The sequence below is a fragment of the Physella acuta genome, unplaced genomic scaffold (genome assembly GCF_028476545.2).
Source record: "Physella acuta isolate Inbredline_101_S28 unplaced genomic scaffold, ASM2847654v3 ptg001225l, whole genome shotgun sequence".
Taxonomy (NCBI): Eukaryota; Metazoa; Mollusca; class Gastropoda; family Physidae; genus Physella; species Physella acuta.
In genome coordinates this window covers 243,048-257,549 of record NW_026732742.1, presented here as the reverse complement: position 1 = coordinate 257,549, position 14,502 = coordinate 243,048, and the positions used below count along the sequence as shown (strand labels likewise).

General features: G+C 32.7%; 1 protein-coding gene and 1 long non-coding RNA gene across 11 annotated transcripts; one reads left to right on the top strand and one right to left on the bottom strand.

Annotated features, from left to right (window-relative positions):
* Window positions 1-4,937: 4,937 nt before the first annotated feature.
* LOC131957257 (uncharacterized) lies at window positions 4,938-8,802 on the bottom strand. Of its 10 annotated transcripts, none has more exons than XR_009389069.1 (5): window positions 8,662-8,802; window positions 6,138-6,255; window positions 5,828-5,970; window positions 5,408-5,472; window positions 4,938-5,092 (listed from the first exon to the last, which is right to left on the bottom strand). It is a non-coding gene; the product is annotated as an uncharacterized LOC131957257 (long non-coding RNA). The 10 variants fall into 10 exon arrangements; XR_009389074.1 differs by lacking the exon at window positions 8,662-8,802 and adding an exon at window positions 8,561-8,579; XR_009389073.1 differs by lacking the exon at window positions 8,662-8,802 and adding an exon at window positions 8,550-8,568.
* A 13-nt stretch (window positions 8,803-8,815) lies between these two features.
* Window positions 8,816-10,404, top strand: LOC131957252 (uncharacterized; the record flags this gene model as incomplete). The annotated part of the gene is given in 5 exon segments (XM_059321989.1): window positions 8,816-8,903; window positions 9,039-9,230; window positions 9,539-9,640; window positions 10,154-10,219; window positions 10,388-10,404. Coding segments are annotated over 5 exon segments (465 nt in total), but the record flags the coding sequence as incomplete, so codon positions are not given.
* Window positions 10,405-14,502: the final 4,098 nt, after the last annotated feature.

The window sequence follows — 14,502 nt, the reverse complement described above, 5'->3', positions numbered from 1 at the left end:
AATTTGACGCCATTTGGGAAAATGGGAAGTCACCAAATGTAGCTATATATATATATATATATATATATATATATATATATATATATATATATATATATATATATATATATATATATATATATATATATATATATGCATATCTAGAATTATTTATATTTCGCTCTATGTATATATATAATGAAGTTTTGCTTGTTTGTTTGTGGGTTTGTTTATGTCCTCTATGCAGCACTACACCTTTCATCCTATGACCATGCAACTTAAGTTAAGAATACCACTGGATATATTTCACAAGCACGGTGCCCCAGCAGGGCGCGAATCGATTCTATATATAGATCCCTATATAGGGTATATATACGTAAAAGTAGATTGCGGTTTAATCCCGTTCATCCGCTCGCCATAAAACTTCAGGGGAGGTTATTTTTTTTTTATTTTAACAGGGCGGCGTTTCTGGAGGGTGCAATTTTTCTCTACACAGTTTGTAAAAAACAAAACGGATGCTGTTTGACATCGTTTATCTGAGTGCCGTTAAACTTTCGAGAGTTAATGAAAACACTCACGAGAAGGTTTCTGCGAAAACAAAAATTAAAATTTATTATGGGCGTTTCCCTGGAGGGTGCGATTTTTGTTAATAAGCGGCTTGGCGCCTGAAAATCCAGGGCGGCGATATTAAAACTGCATGGGGGCTAAGGTAAAAAAGCAACAACAGGCGCAGCCGCCGGCGCCCCGGATATTACGTAACCCGAAGCGCCCCGTGCTACCATGTGAACACTATGACGCCTACGTTCGTTTTTTTTTTTTAAATTTATACACTAAAGACACGATGGGCAACAATAATTTTTGACTATATGGAATCAGGCGCGTCTGCCGGCTCCCCGGCAGGAAGCGATTTGGCGCCCTGAGATATCCTAAGGTTGTGTTAAAGAGCACTCTACAATATTGACCCTGTGGCACACGACATTCGATGACAATTCGTTTGACCCGATGCGCCACTGGCTTCGGGAGGAACACTATGAGTTTTAAAAGAGCGCTCTACAGTAGGGAAATTTTTTGTCTACTGCACCACTGGCGTGTGGTCTAGCGCCCCTGTGTGGGTCCCTCATAAACACTATTGCGCCTACGTTCGTTTTAAAGAGTGCGATACATTATGGATACAATGGGCTACTGTGTGCGGTAGAATTTGCGCCTCAACAACTATGATGAAAGCAATATAACACCGGCTTTGATTACATTTAAATTGTTTAGATTTAGAAATCAATGTCAAGCGTAAAAAAATACGTGATTGCTAATGTAATTATGGAATCCTCTTAAAATATTGCGTCAGTCTGTCTTCTGAGACCGCAGCAACGCGCGGGACGGGTTCGCTGGTTTAATATATATTTCTTCTATATAAATAATTCTCTTCATGGATACCATAGAAAACACCAAGCTGTAAGCGCCCCTAGCAGCCCCCTCTCTTTCTCTCTATCCCTACCACCCCCATCCCTACATGGTCTAGTGAGCTGTGGTTCAAGCTAAATGTTTACAATCGTAGAGCCGGGTTTAGTGACAGCTATTAGGGGCAGATAATTTAGTTTGAAACGATTTTAAACTTAGTGGAGGTAACTCAGAGGGGGCTGCTTTCACGAGGAGTGGGGGGGGGGGGTTAGGATTTTTGGGAAAGGAGGGTGGGGAGGGGGGGTTATCGTCCTTAACGAGCTACTGATAGTGTTTTAAAGCAAATATTTTCAGTGGCAGCATTGTTACTGTCAAATTCACAAATTATGAATTACAGAAAAGTAGAAAATGAAACAACAAAATAGCGGCGTATGATAGCGGCTCGTAAAATATAAAACACAATGTAAATACCTTTGTTATACCTACGGAAAATAATAATATGTAACATGGATTCCTGAAATTTTGCGCTGCTTTAATTTTTAACGTTGGGATCCTCCATCGACATCCATACTCTCCTTTAGTATGTTCAGGCTTTTTTTTTTCATTTATGGGAAGGGATGATCGGAAAGTGTGACGACACATTTTTGCTTTCATCCGTTATTTCGGGCTTTAAAAGATTGCTTTTGGTATTAATTCATTTATTAACTCAATGTTTATCGAGGTCAGTACATATTATAATAAACCGGGAGTGATCTCCCCTAAACTTTCTCGAATATTCTAATATAACACTACGGGGAATGGCAACTCGGGATATAGACATGATTTTTAATCCATTTTAAATACTTAAACTTTTTAAAATAGAATAAAACCTCGTAGAAAAAAGAATTGCACACCAAGTGAACGTCAAATAAAGATGTGCATAATAGTGCGCAACATTATTAGTACTTTATAAATTTACGTGCGATTTTTGAGAAATCGGAAATAGCGTAAATTAGTACTTCCTGTCAACGGAAATCACTCAAAATTTGACAGAAGGTAGAGAATTAGATCTTTTGCTTACATGTGAAAATTTTCATTTATCTATCTGCAATAGTACTCAAGTTATAGGCTTTTGAAAAATTCAAAGTAGAAAAAGTACCACTTTCGGTTATCGGAAATCACTCAAAAGTTTATACGGATCTATGATTTTGATAAAATACTTATATATGAAATTTCATCAACCTAGCTGTAACGGTACTCAAGTAATCGTGTTTACACACAGACACACACAGACACAGACATACGGACAAGATTGCAAAATTATGTTTTTCCGTATCAGTGAGGTGTAAAACGTCGAGATTTGTAAAAAAAAATCTCGATTTTTTTTTTGCACGATTACAAGACTTTCTCTATACTTCGTATATACGAGAAAGTAAAAATACAGTTTCAGGGGAACGGCGGAGGGGGTTATGTGTTGAGGTGTAGTGTTTTTAAAGAGAGTGGTGGGGGGGGGGGAGCGAAGATCTGGCTTTTTGTGAAAATTTGTTACAATTAGAGAAGGGGGGTTTGGTGCAAAATCGTCTGAAGAGTGAGTCGTGGTTAATGGGTGACCACTTTATGATTGTATATTGACGTCACCATTATTTTGGGCGGTGGCTTTATGTGACGATATGTAACGAGAAAAAAGAGGGTTGAGTTAATGGCGTAGCATTTATTTTGCATTTTTTAAGGATACAAATAATAAAAACACTGCTTATTTTGTTTTACATGTGTGACGACATTGTGTTAACCAAATGTATTGAATAGTAGGACTTACAGATTATTAGTTCTCTCCCCCCCCCCTGAAGCAATTACCCCCTGTCATTTACCCCCCGCCAAGGAGGACATCTCCCCCCCCCCCCACACGCACACACCTCTTAAGGTACAGCTGGGGTTAGGGTTATGGTTAGGGTTACGGCTAGGGTTAGCGTTAGGGCTAGGGTTAGAGTTAGCGTTCTGGCTAAGGTTAAGATTATGGTTAGGGTTACGGCTAGGGTTAGGATTAGGGCTAGGGTTAGAGTTAGGGCTAGAGTTAGAGTTTGGGCTAGGGCTAGCGTTTGTGCTAAGGTTAGGGTTATGGTTAGCGTTAGAGTTAGGGCTAGGGTTAGAGTTAGGGCTAGAGTTAGGGTTAGCGTTCGGGCTAAGGTTAGGGGGTTAGCGTTAGGGCTAAGGTTAGGGCTAGGGTTAGATTCAGAATTAGAGTTAGTGTTATGGTCAGGGTTAGGATTAAGGCTAGGATTAGGGTTAGTGTTATGGTCAAGGTTAGGCTGAAACCTAAGTCTAGAGTTGGTTTTGGTTATGTGTTAAGTTTTAGGCTGAGGTGAATGCTTAGGGTTTGGTCATTTTTTTATCGATTAGGATTAAGGAAATACATAGGTATAGAGTTTGAGTTAGGATCATAACTTGAGGCCGGGGGGGGGGGGGGGGTTCTCCAGTGGGGTTATTGACAAGGGGTAATTGCCCCGGGGGGTAAATACGGGAGGGGGGCTCCTCCGGGGGGGGGGGGTAATTGACGGGGTGGGGGTAATGTCATGTAGCCAGGTCCACTATTAGAAAGCCAAGATTCCAAACTCTGTAGCCTTATGTATGTAGGTAATCTAATCTCATACAAGTTCATGAAAGCAACATCAAAGACGAGAAATAAAAAGAGCCATCGTTGTCGGCTTATTTAACAGGGAAATCTTAGTCTAAATCAATCCACGACAATGTCTTTAAGACAATAAACCTTAACTTTGCTTGAAATAACAATTTCGTTCTTCATTCAGTCAAACTCAACATTATGGCTTCACTGAACTTTGTCATTGAAAGGCATGTGTAGTTTGAAATGTGTGTCTGTTAAAATTGTACAGTTGATACCGAATATATCCAGCCTTTTTCTTCTTCGTTCAGCTGCTTTTCTTTCTGGATTTCTTTTCTTATCTTTTGTCAATCCAAGAACAAGTGTTGTATCCCCAAGATAGGTTGCTATCCCCAACTATAGAGCCTCATCTACACGGGAGATTGAACTCAGGACTTCTCGGTTTAGCAACCACGAACTTTACAAGTTCTTGATTTTGGTATTGGCGTGTCAGTTTTCTTCTTTATTTAGTCGACATCTAAAGTTAAACAAAAACAGTTGCCTACCTCAGCAAAAATCAATGTAGGCCAATTATGGCCAGTGTAGCAATTAGCAACATCAAAGTTGATTTGGATTCCATGCAACACTCATTCCATACTTCTCTAGTGTGGAGGTCTTGCTTATTAATATTATCCTGTTTGTTTGATACTTTTCTTTAACTTAATAATATTAACCATAGACACTTTTTGCCTGGAGTACAAACTGGGTCACAGTATTCTCTGGTAAACAATTAAGTTCTTTTCCAAATATATGCTCAGCTAATAGAAACAGCATTCCTAGATTATTTATTTTTTTTTGTTTTTTTTTTTTAAAAAGCTTCAGCTGTTTTAATGTCAACTTGTGCTGGGAATACTATAACTACATACAACCCTTTTCAGCTTTCAATCACTTGCATCTTATGTACAAAGTATGAAAACCAAAAACATCAAATTTTGAGAAATAATTTATTTATGAAACAATTGCATATAATTATAAAGCCAAACATTAATATATCAAGATTATTGCAATTATCACCATTTGCAGATTCTTGTTTAACTATGGTAGATGGAAGTATTAGTTGCCTTTTACATCACTTTTCACTTCCTGAAACAAAACAAAATGATTTTCTTAATCATCCATCTGAAATAATAAAATTAGCAAAAAAAAAAATCTTTAGTTTAAATTAGTTTAATACATCAAAACAAAACAAGAAAAAAGTGATTGAATGAGATGAATCACGGCACAGATATCTATAAAATTTTGCTTTAGTGATAAAGGGGGAAAAATTTAAGTTATTTTAAGTGAAACATAAGCTAGAGAAATAAACTATTAGGCCTAATTTAAATAATTTAATTCCTTTCTCCCAAAACACTACATGTATCCTTAAAAAAAGAAAACTTAAAATTTATCAATATTTACCTTGTGTATAAACTCTTCTGTACATCTACTGTATCAGCTTGATGCTCATTAGGTATGCCTAGTTCCTGTTGAGCAGTTAAGACAGATTAAGTAAATAATTCAAATTTGTAAGACAAACCACTAAATGATACTGTTATATATATATATATATATATATATATATATATATATATATATATATATATATATATATATATATATATATATATATATATATAAATATATATATATCTTTCCTGCAAATCAGCATATTTTGCAAAACAAATATTTAAAAAAATACATAATGATATTGTATCAATCATCACCACTGACTTGGTTTTACTAGGTAAAATATTTTTTTAAATACAATATTTATACCAATAAAAATCTACCTCCATCAACATGTTCAAAATAAACCAAAGCAAACTTGTGATAACTTACCTGATTAATGTTTGAGAGGATTCACCCAGTTCTCGCCACTGAAGCAGATTAGATGCATGTGTTATTACACTTGTGATATACTGATTGCCATTTTGTGTACTTTTAGTCCTGGAGATCTATGTTGTAGGCATAGACTGTTAAACCTGGATAGTAATATTATAGAAGTAAATTATATCTAGTATAATATAAATATTTTAAAATATAAATGACACTAAATTATATTTATCATTATTGGAAATAAAAATGGTACAATTAAGTTATAAAAAAACAAATTATAAAATTTAAAGCAGCTTATTAATAATTGTCATACCTTTTCCTACTTTTATGTCAAATGTAAGAGGTAATAGAGAAAGAACATCTTGTGTCATTTAGTATGCTGTAGTCTTATTACTGGTAAAAATCAGATCTTCCCTTTTTTTTGGATGAACCTGTAAAAGAGAAATTACAACATGGATAAACACAATGAATATCATATCTAATCCTCAACTAGTTATCACCCCAATCCTAACCTCATTTTTTAAAACCAATTTCTAAATATGTTTTCAGAACAAATGTATGTTAAGTCTACCTATTTTAATGTTCAGAATACTAATATTTATCAAAACTACCTCCAGTTGAAATTCAAGATACCTTTATAAAAAGTTATTATGACTTTAACTTTGTGTAGTTGTTATTTAGGCTATTTGTTTAATTTATATTATTTAAATTAATATTTCATGCCTTGTTTTAAAAAGATCTACAAGTCTACTTTTGATTTTATGGTATAATCTGATAAAAATTAGGCTGCTACATCTGAAAACTAAGGTCAATGCAAAGACTTCCAAATTAACGATAAGTAGGCTTGTATAGATATTGTATATAATTACTAGCCCAATAGTATTACTCTACGACCAATGTATAGGACTTAATGTATCAGACCTAATTCCTATAATTAGGCCTACTAATTATTAAATAATTAATAGATCTAACAGTAGGATAATTACAATTATGGGCCTTAGCTGACATAGAGAGCTGAATACTTAACTAAACATTTTTAAAAATTATAGTAAGCTAAGTGAGTTGAATTATTTTATTTAGCTAGGCCTAGGCTATAATATACTCTATAGCAGTCTATAGTTAAGTGATAGCCGCAGAGTAGCGTATATCATAATAATTTCAAATTAAATCTATAAGCAACATTAAGCCTCTGCCTTGTTGCCTAATTAAAAACTAAAGCCTATTAAGCCTTTTCCTAATAAGCCTTTGGCCTAATTTAAATAACAGCCTATAGGCCCTATAATATATAAATAGGCTAAACTACTTGTAAGACCTAATAGTAGTAATAGACTAATGACTAAGAGTGCTAGGCCCCTTTCCGATATTATATAATAATTGCTTGATCGATATCATAATATCTAACACTGATTACATTAATTTACATAAGGCTATACCATCTTAACTATGACTAATACTTTTTCTACTAATAAAATAGGCTATCTCTAGTTTAAACTTAGGCCTAATAGTAATTAGTAATTATAATTAAGTAGGCCATTTTATGACATTTATAAAATTTTTAGTAGATGGCCGAGCCTTAAATTTAAATACTAAAATAGATTTAGCATACTATGCCTATTGTTGGTCTAATTAATAATTTATTTTTCATTTAGAATTTTAGATCTCCAAAAGATAGGCCTAGGTCCTAAATAAATTATTTTTATTTTATTGAGCCCGCCTTAATGTATAAGATGTGATCTGTTTTTTTAATAAAAATAACCCTACACAATACTAGGGATTTAACTAATATCTAGTACTACTTTAGGCCTATTTAATTATTTATTAGTAGGCTGAATAAAATCTAAAGCTATAAGGCCTACTTTATTACTATATTTGCCTATTATTCTATAATTAATTTATGTTTTCTTTCAATACATAGTAGATCCTGTGGTACCTCAACATTCTAGTGCCTCGACATACCAGATTTTTTAAATACGAGCAGTTGAGCGAGTAATATTTCGCTTTGAGTTACGCGCAAAATTTGAGATACCATATTTCACAGTTCATGTAAAAGAAATACCCCCAAAAAGATGCAAATGATTATTTATCGCAGCTATTTAATTATAATAATAAGCGTCTTACTCATATTTGCAGCATTATGAAAGGGAGAAAGAAATAAACTTCCTAAACAAGTTTTATTTTAAGCTACCAGCACATGAAAGTGACTTAAATTAAGCATGGCAAAAAAGAAGAGAAAAGCTGTCACGAAAATTAAGCTATCGTAATAATTTTATTTAGTATTTATTTAGGCCTTACGTTTAAGTCTTAAGTGCAACAATGCTCAGTGAATTTTAGCCATTAATGTCATTAAGTTTAGGAATGATGTCACTGTACTTGTGTAGCTTTAACTTTAGTATATATTATTTTTAGACCTAAGCCTAATCTTGTAGATATAGATCTACAAACAATTTGAAATAGAAGAGATTTAAAATTGAGTAGATCTAGACTTCTAGATCTAGATCCTAAATGCTAAAGGACAGCTATGCCACAGAAATAATTATCTTTCTATCTAGTCAATCTAGACTAGTCTAGATCTAGCTAGTGCTACTGAAAAATTACTAGATTTTCTAGATCTAGATTCTATCATTTACTTTCGACGCACTAGGCATACTTTTAACTTGTTCTCTCTAGTCAATAATGTAGATTTCTAGATCTAAATGTAAATCCTGATCTTGTAGATTTGATTTACGTAGGTTTTACATCAGTGTAAATCGTTGATCAAGTAGATCTAGTCTAGATCTAGATCTGGACTAGCTCTCGTCAAAACAAAATGGCTGGAATATTAGCTTCAAAACACCTACAGTTTATGCTTTCCTAATTGTGGAGAGCATGTTTAATTATTGTTTTATTTTCAACGACAGTGTTGACTGAGAAACCACCAAAGGGTTTTATTCTCAGCGACACAGTCGGAGAGAGGCTCAACGATTCTGTCGTTGAGATGATCCGCATGGGGTGGACTTTCAAGTTTCCATGTATCCTAACATCACGGGTAATGATAGTGACGTCACGTTTGGAGTTAATAAAACATTTCCTGTTTCAATATGTAAGTGTTCAGCCAAATGTTTTTTTTAACCTGTTATTAAGGACATTATTACCAAACTAGTCGAACATTTACTAATAAGCTATATTTAGTCTTCCAAATGTAAAAATAAATCACTGCAAAATTATATTATTTTAGATGCACCTTCTATTCGACTGACTAACTGTCCATCTTCATATGGGATCAAAGGGTCAGAGGTCAACTGCACTTGTGAAAATAAAGACAATACAGACAGCACGACAAATATAACTTGGTACAAGAATGGTACAGCTGTAGCTGTCGATGTTATAAGCTCAACAATTTCACTAAACACATCAGAAAATTTAACAGGTAGATCTATTTAGTTAATAAGTCCAACAGAATAAATCACACAATGTTGTTTAGTTTTTTTTTCTAATATTTAAGAAATTGCATGATCGAAGTTGCTTTAATTCAAAAGTAGATCTAGATCTAGATCTAGATCTAGATAACTAGATCTAGATGGTATTTTCATCAAAGATGTAGTTATTAAATTATAGTTAATACAGTTAGATAATATCACAATTCTTTGTATAGTCTATGCTTAAATTAGTTATGTTTTAGTATAATATTATTATTAGCATTAGGTATGATTAAAATAAAACTATGATTTGTTTTAGAGCTGGAGATTTACTGTGAAGCCACCAATGCTTTGGGATGGAAAAGTGAAAAGCTATTACTAGATCTATGTAATTTTAACAATATCACATGGGATGTTGATTGTAAGAATAATAGCTTGTCACCTTTGCAGAGGTGTAGCGAGTGGTGGGGGGGGGGGACATATGTCCCCGGGCGCCGACCTTAGGGGGGGGGGGGCGCCAAATTGAAAGTTTGAGGGGGGTGCAAATGAAAAGCTCGAGAGGGGGTGCAAATCGAAAATTTGTCCCGACGCCGGGAAGGGTCGCTACGCCTCTGCACCTTTGCATGCCATTTTTTTCTTGATTCTACCTTTAGAGTTTAGACTAACACACTGCTGTCACTGACAGTTGTAACACTAATGTACTGAAACGGATACATATTTTTTCTTTTTTTTTCTGCATTAAACCATTTCTTCATACTCTGGGTAAACATTAAGTTATGTACAATATGATATAAATTAAAATATATATATATATATAGGCCTATGCATATTCAGTCAACATAGGCTAAAAAATTTATTCCACAAAGAGTGAATTTATCCTTTCATACTGTCTTGGCTAAAATACTGTTTTAAGTGGTTGAATTATTGTTTTTAGCATCAAACAAGTCTGAAAACAACAATGACACTACAGATGATTGTACAAATAAAGCCTGTGGAATTGGTAAGTTATTGAATACAAAAAAATCACTGTGCACAAAACACAGGTAAATTTTGCTTTACAAATCAAAATGTATTCCAACCTTAAAATAGTCTATTATCTCAAAAAATAGCAAAACCACACATGCAGTTGTGAAAATCTAAACTGCTTAAACTCAACAATTTTTTCCAGAGTTTGGTACACAATAGATATTTTTAAAGATGTCTATGTAAACAAATGTCAGCAATCCTATCCTTTCAAAATTGGATCAACTTTGGAAGATCCCATCCACCTTAAAGTTATAAAGTTATACAGTTTTTATGCATGTTAAATAAAATATATTGATGTTAAATTTAATGTTTTGGTGCTTAAATGTAACCAGCCTAGTCTTCTAAACTTAACTTTAGTCAGACCGCATGAATTTCCTTCCCATTTAAATGTCATAAATGTATGACTCTATTTTTTGGGGGTGAAGCTAAATTATTACGATTTCGCTGACAGATAAATCACAGGTAAATTAAAAGGCGTTTATCTATATTTTTTTAGTTGATAGATCTTAATAAATTTGGAAAGCCTATATTTAAAATGATAAATATCTTTCTTTGTTAATTAAATTATAAATAAAAAATATTTGTGTTTTAGATTTTGGAATTAAAAATTTTATCCTTTATCTTGCAACTACTGGCACAGCATTTGTGTTTGTATTTCTTCTGGCTTTATTTATTGCAGGTAAGTCTACATGTGATTAATTGCTATTGATACATGTGTTTTTTAATAGTTATTGAAACAATAGGCAAATCTCTAGCAATAAAATTAATTCTTATTTTCAGTAAAATGCAGTTGCATCAAGAAATGGAAAGATATAAAAAATATAAAGTAAGTTAATCATATAATATTTAAATTTAAAAAAATTTTATCTACTCTTAAGGTGCAGCTAAAAATAATATACAGCAAGATACATATACTTTCGCTAACAATTTCAGCAACAATCCTTTTCATAAGTGTTTTAAAAAATCCATATCCTAAACATGTATTTGTGTGTATACTATTAAGTAAATAGAATTTTGTTTACTCAACAAAGATTATGTTAAAATGTAGGATAAAAAACTTAAGCAATAAATAATTACTTCACCATTCTAATATCAAGGCAAAAACACAGAAATTCCATCTTCACAAATTCAGTTCACAGTAATATCTGTTATTTTTTTAATGACAAATAGAATACATTAAAATTGTACCGTATTGTTTGTCATTTAAATCATTCTGATTTTCAGTGTTCATAGTTGCTTAAAACAAATTTTAAAAGCCATTGTATGAATTGCTTTTTATTTGAACCCATGTTGTAGTATAAAATTAACAAATTGGAATTTAATTTACAGCAAATCCAATTTAATTCTAGTAGGTATGTAAAGTATTATTTCTCAAGCAATCTATATGGATAATATTCTGTGTTAGAGATATGGAAACAGAAAATTTAATACAATGCTTTTTGCAAATGTATTACTATGATAAATAAAAATGTAGCTAGTTAAACTTATATAAAATGTGAAATAATTCTTTGAATTTTCTTTTTATATTGAGATACTTTATAATAAATTTTGTATGTTAATTTTGGGTTGATTTATTTATCAAAAATATTTTTAAATATTCATCTTAGAAATTGACAACTCTGATATTTATATGATTGGAGAGGAAAGTGATAGCTGCTACACAATAGGTAAACTTTACTCCTCATTGTTTATAACTGGCAAATTTGGAAAAAAAAAGTAAATGTATTTTTTATAATGCCTTAAATATATTTTAAATTTCTTATAGTAATAAAATTGTTCAATTATAAAAATGTAAAATTTCTTAGTTTAAGGAAATTATACCTACTTAACTTACAAGGACTTCAATAGTATATGTATAATATCAGGCATTAGTAAATAATTGAGGTAAGAAATTACATACTGTAGTAAATATTTTATTCTTGGTGTATAAATTATCTTTACAGGCACATCCGTATATAGAATGCTAGAGCCTTATGTACAACACGACCTGGTTTCCAGGATGAATTCTAGTGAGACTTACATGTCAGATGATTCACAGGCGTGCCTTATAGCTGATTCAGCAGATGCAAGTCACAAAAATAGTGAGTTTCAAGTTTTTAAGAAATACTGTCACATTGTACAGTATGAAGAAATATTTGACTAATTGACTATTGATTTTTACTTTTTCACCTTTAAAGAAAAATAGGGGAAAAAATAAAAATAAATTAGTTTATATCAACTTCCAGTATTTTTTTAAACAAAAATTAATTATTGCTAAATTAAAAAATGTCCATTAGATATATTCTATGTGGAGTTCTGAAAAAGTATTGTTTTTATTCTAGGATTTAAACTTTGATTTTTATAAATTAGAAAAGGTTAAATTAGTTTTGTGGAAGAAATACTAATGGATGTTTTGTACAGAACCTGGGGCTTGCTAAAACATAAAATTCCTGTAACATTTAAAAGGGTGATGGGATTTGGGTGTTAAGAGTTAGGGTTTGGAGGAAACTACTATCATGGATGGTGAGAGAAGTGTTCAGTTTAATATCATGTTGGGGTTGTCTGGTATATGATTGGTGTGTTTAGGGGTCGGCATGGTCCAGTCGGTAAAGCTCATGGTTGCTAAACCGAAAAGTCTCGAGTTCGAACCCTCGTGCAGATGAGGCTCGTTAGCTGGGGACAGCCACTCTTCTAGGAGAGACAACTCCAAAATTAAACAACTGCTGCCTTGTAGTTTGTTCTTGGTTGGACAAAGGCTATGGAAGCAAATCCAAAAAGAAAAGCAGGCTGAAATCAGAGTCAATGGCCTCAATGGCGCATAACAAGTTGACACGTAACGCTTAATTGTGTTGGAGGCGTGGTCGAGTCGACAAAAAGCTCATGGTTGATAAATTCTAACAAAGTCTCGAGTTCAAACCCACTGGCAGATAAATCTCGATCCCCTTCAACACTAATAATTAAGAAAGAAGAAGAAGAAGATTGGTGTGTTTGTAATAATAGTAGTGAGAAGAAGAGGGCGAGAGAGGAAGGGGTATTAAGAGAAATAAAGGAGCAAGGGAGAACAAAAAAAGGGGGGGGGGGGGGATGCAGAGAGCAAGAGAGAGAGAGGGGAGTGAGAAAGGCAGTGAGACAGAGAAGTAGAGAGAAAGATGGGGAGAGATAGAGACAGGGAAGAGGAAAGGTAGAGAAAGAGAAGCAGTGAAAAAGATGGAGAGAGGGCAACAATTACAGATGATTAAACTTTTTCTGTCCACAGCTTATCCCATGCGGAGATGTTCCAGAATCTCTATAGAAGATGAGCCAGTCAACCATTATGAATACATCACATAATTTAGTTGTCTTAAATGTGAAATATCACAATAAAATGCTATTCAAATTTTTCCAAGGTAACTTTATTTTACTTGATGTGTAAAATAATGATATATTTTTCAACTGCTAGGAAAAGAAATGATGCTACTATGTAGCTTGCTTGCTGTTCTTGTAATTTTAATCTTTCTATACAATGTGACTCACTTTAAAAAAAAACAACAACCATTATGCTCATCTTTTAAGTTTCAGCTTTGTGTGTATACATTGAAATCACAATGTTTAAAATATTATAGGACTCCAAACTATTTTTTGGATAAAAAAAAAATATCAAATGTTTTCAATGAATATTTTATTTTTGCTTAAACCATTCACTCTAATGAAATAAGGTGTTGTTTTTCTCTATTCTAATTACTATTCATTGTTATGAAGCCAAAGTTATATGTTTTATTAGGTAGAGAGAGAGAGAGAGAGAGAGAGAGAGGATTTGTGTTTGAAGTGGTGTAATGTAGAAAGAGAATGTTTGACCTTTTGTGCAATGCTGTTATGAGTGAAAATTTAGTTTGTCTTATTTGATTATATAAGAGGTGTAAATGCATTAAAAGTTTAGGTACATTTTTCTGTCATTGTGATTGAGAAAAAGGAACTGATCTCATAAGTTTTAAAAATTTACATTTGTATGCAATAACAGCATGTCTTGAGTACAAATAATTGATGAATGTCATCTTCTTCTTTCTCAACATAAGATTTTTGTATTTGAATTTTCTTTTACAGTTTACATAGGCTAGATTGCAATTTAGGGTTTGCGATAAGTTTTGTTTGTGATTAAATTTTGATCTCCATACAATAAATTAGACAATGGAATTAAACCAAAATTTAAAATGACATTTTTTTAAAATTTGAGCAGAATAATTAATATTATGTTAGACAATCTGTGTTTAGAAAATTAAAAAAACAAAACAAAGGGTAATA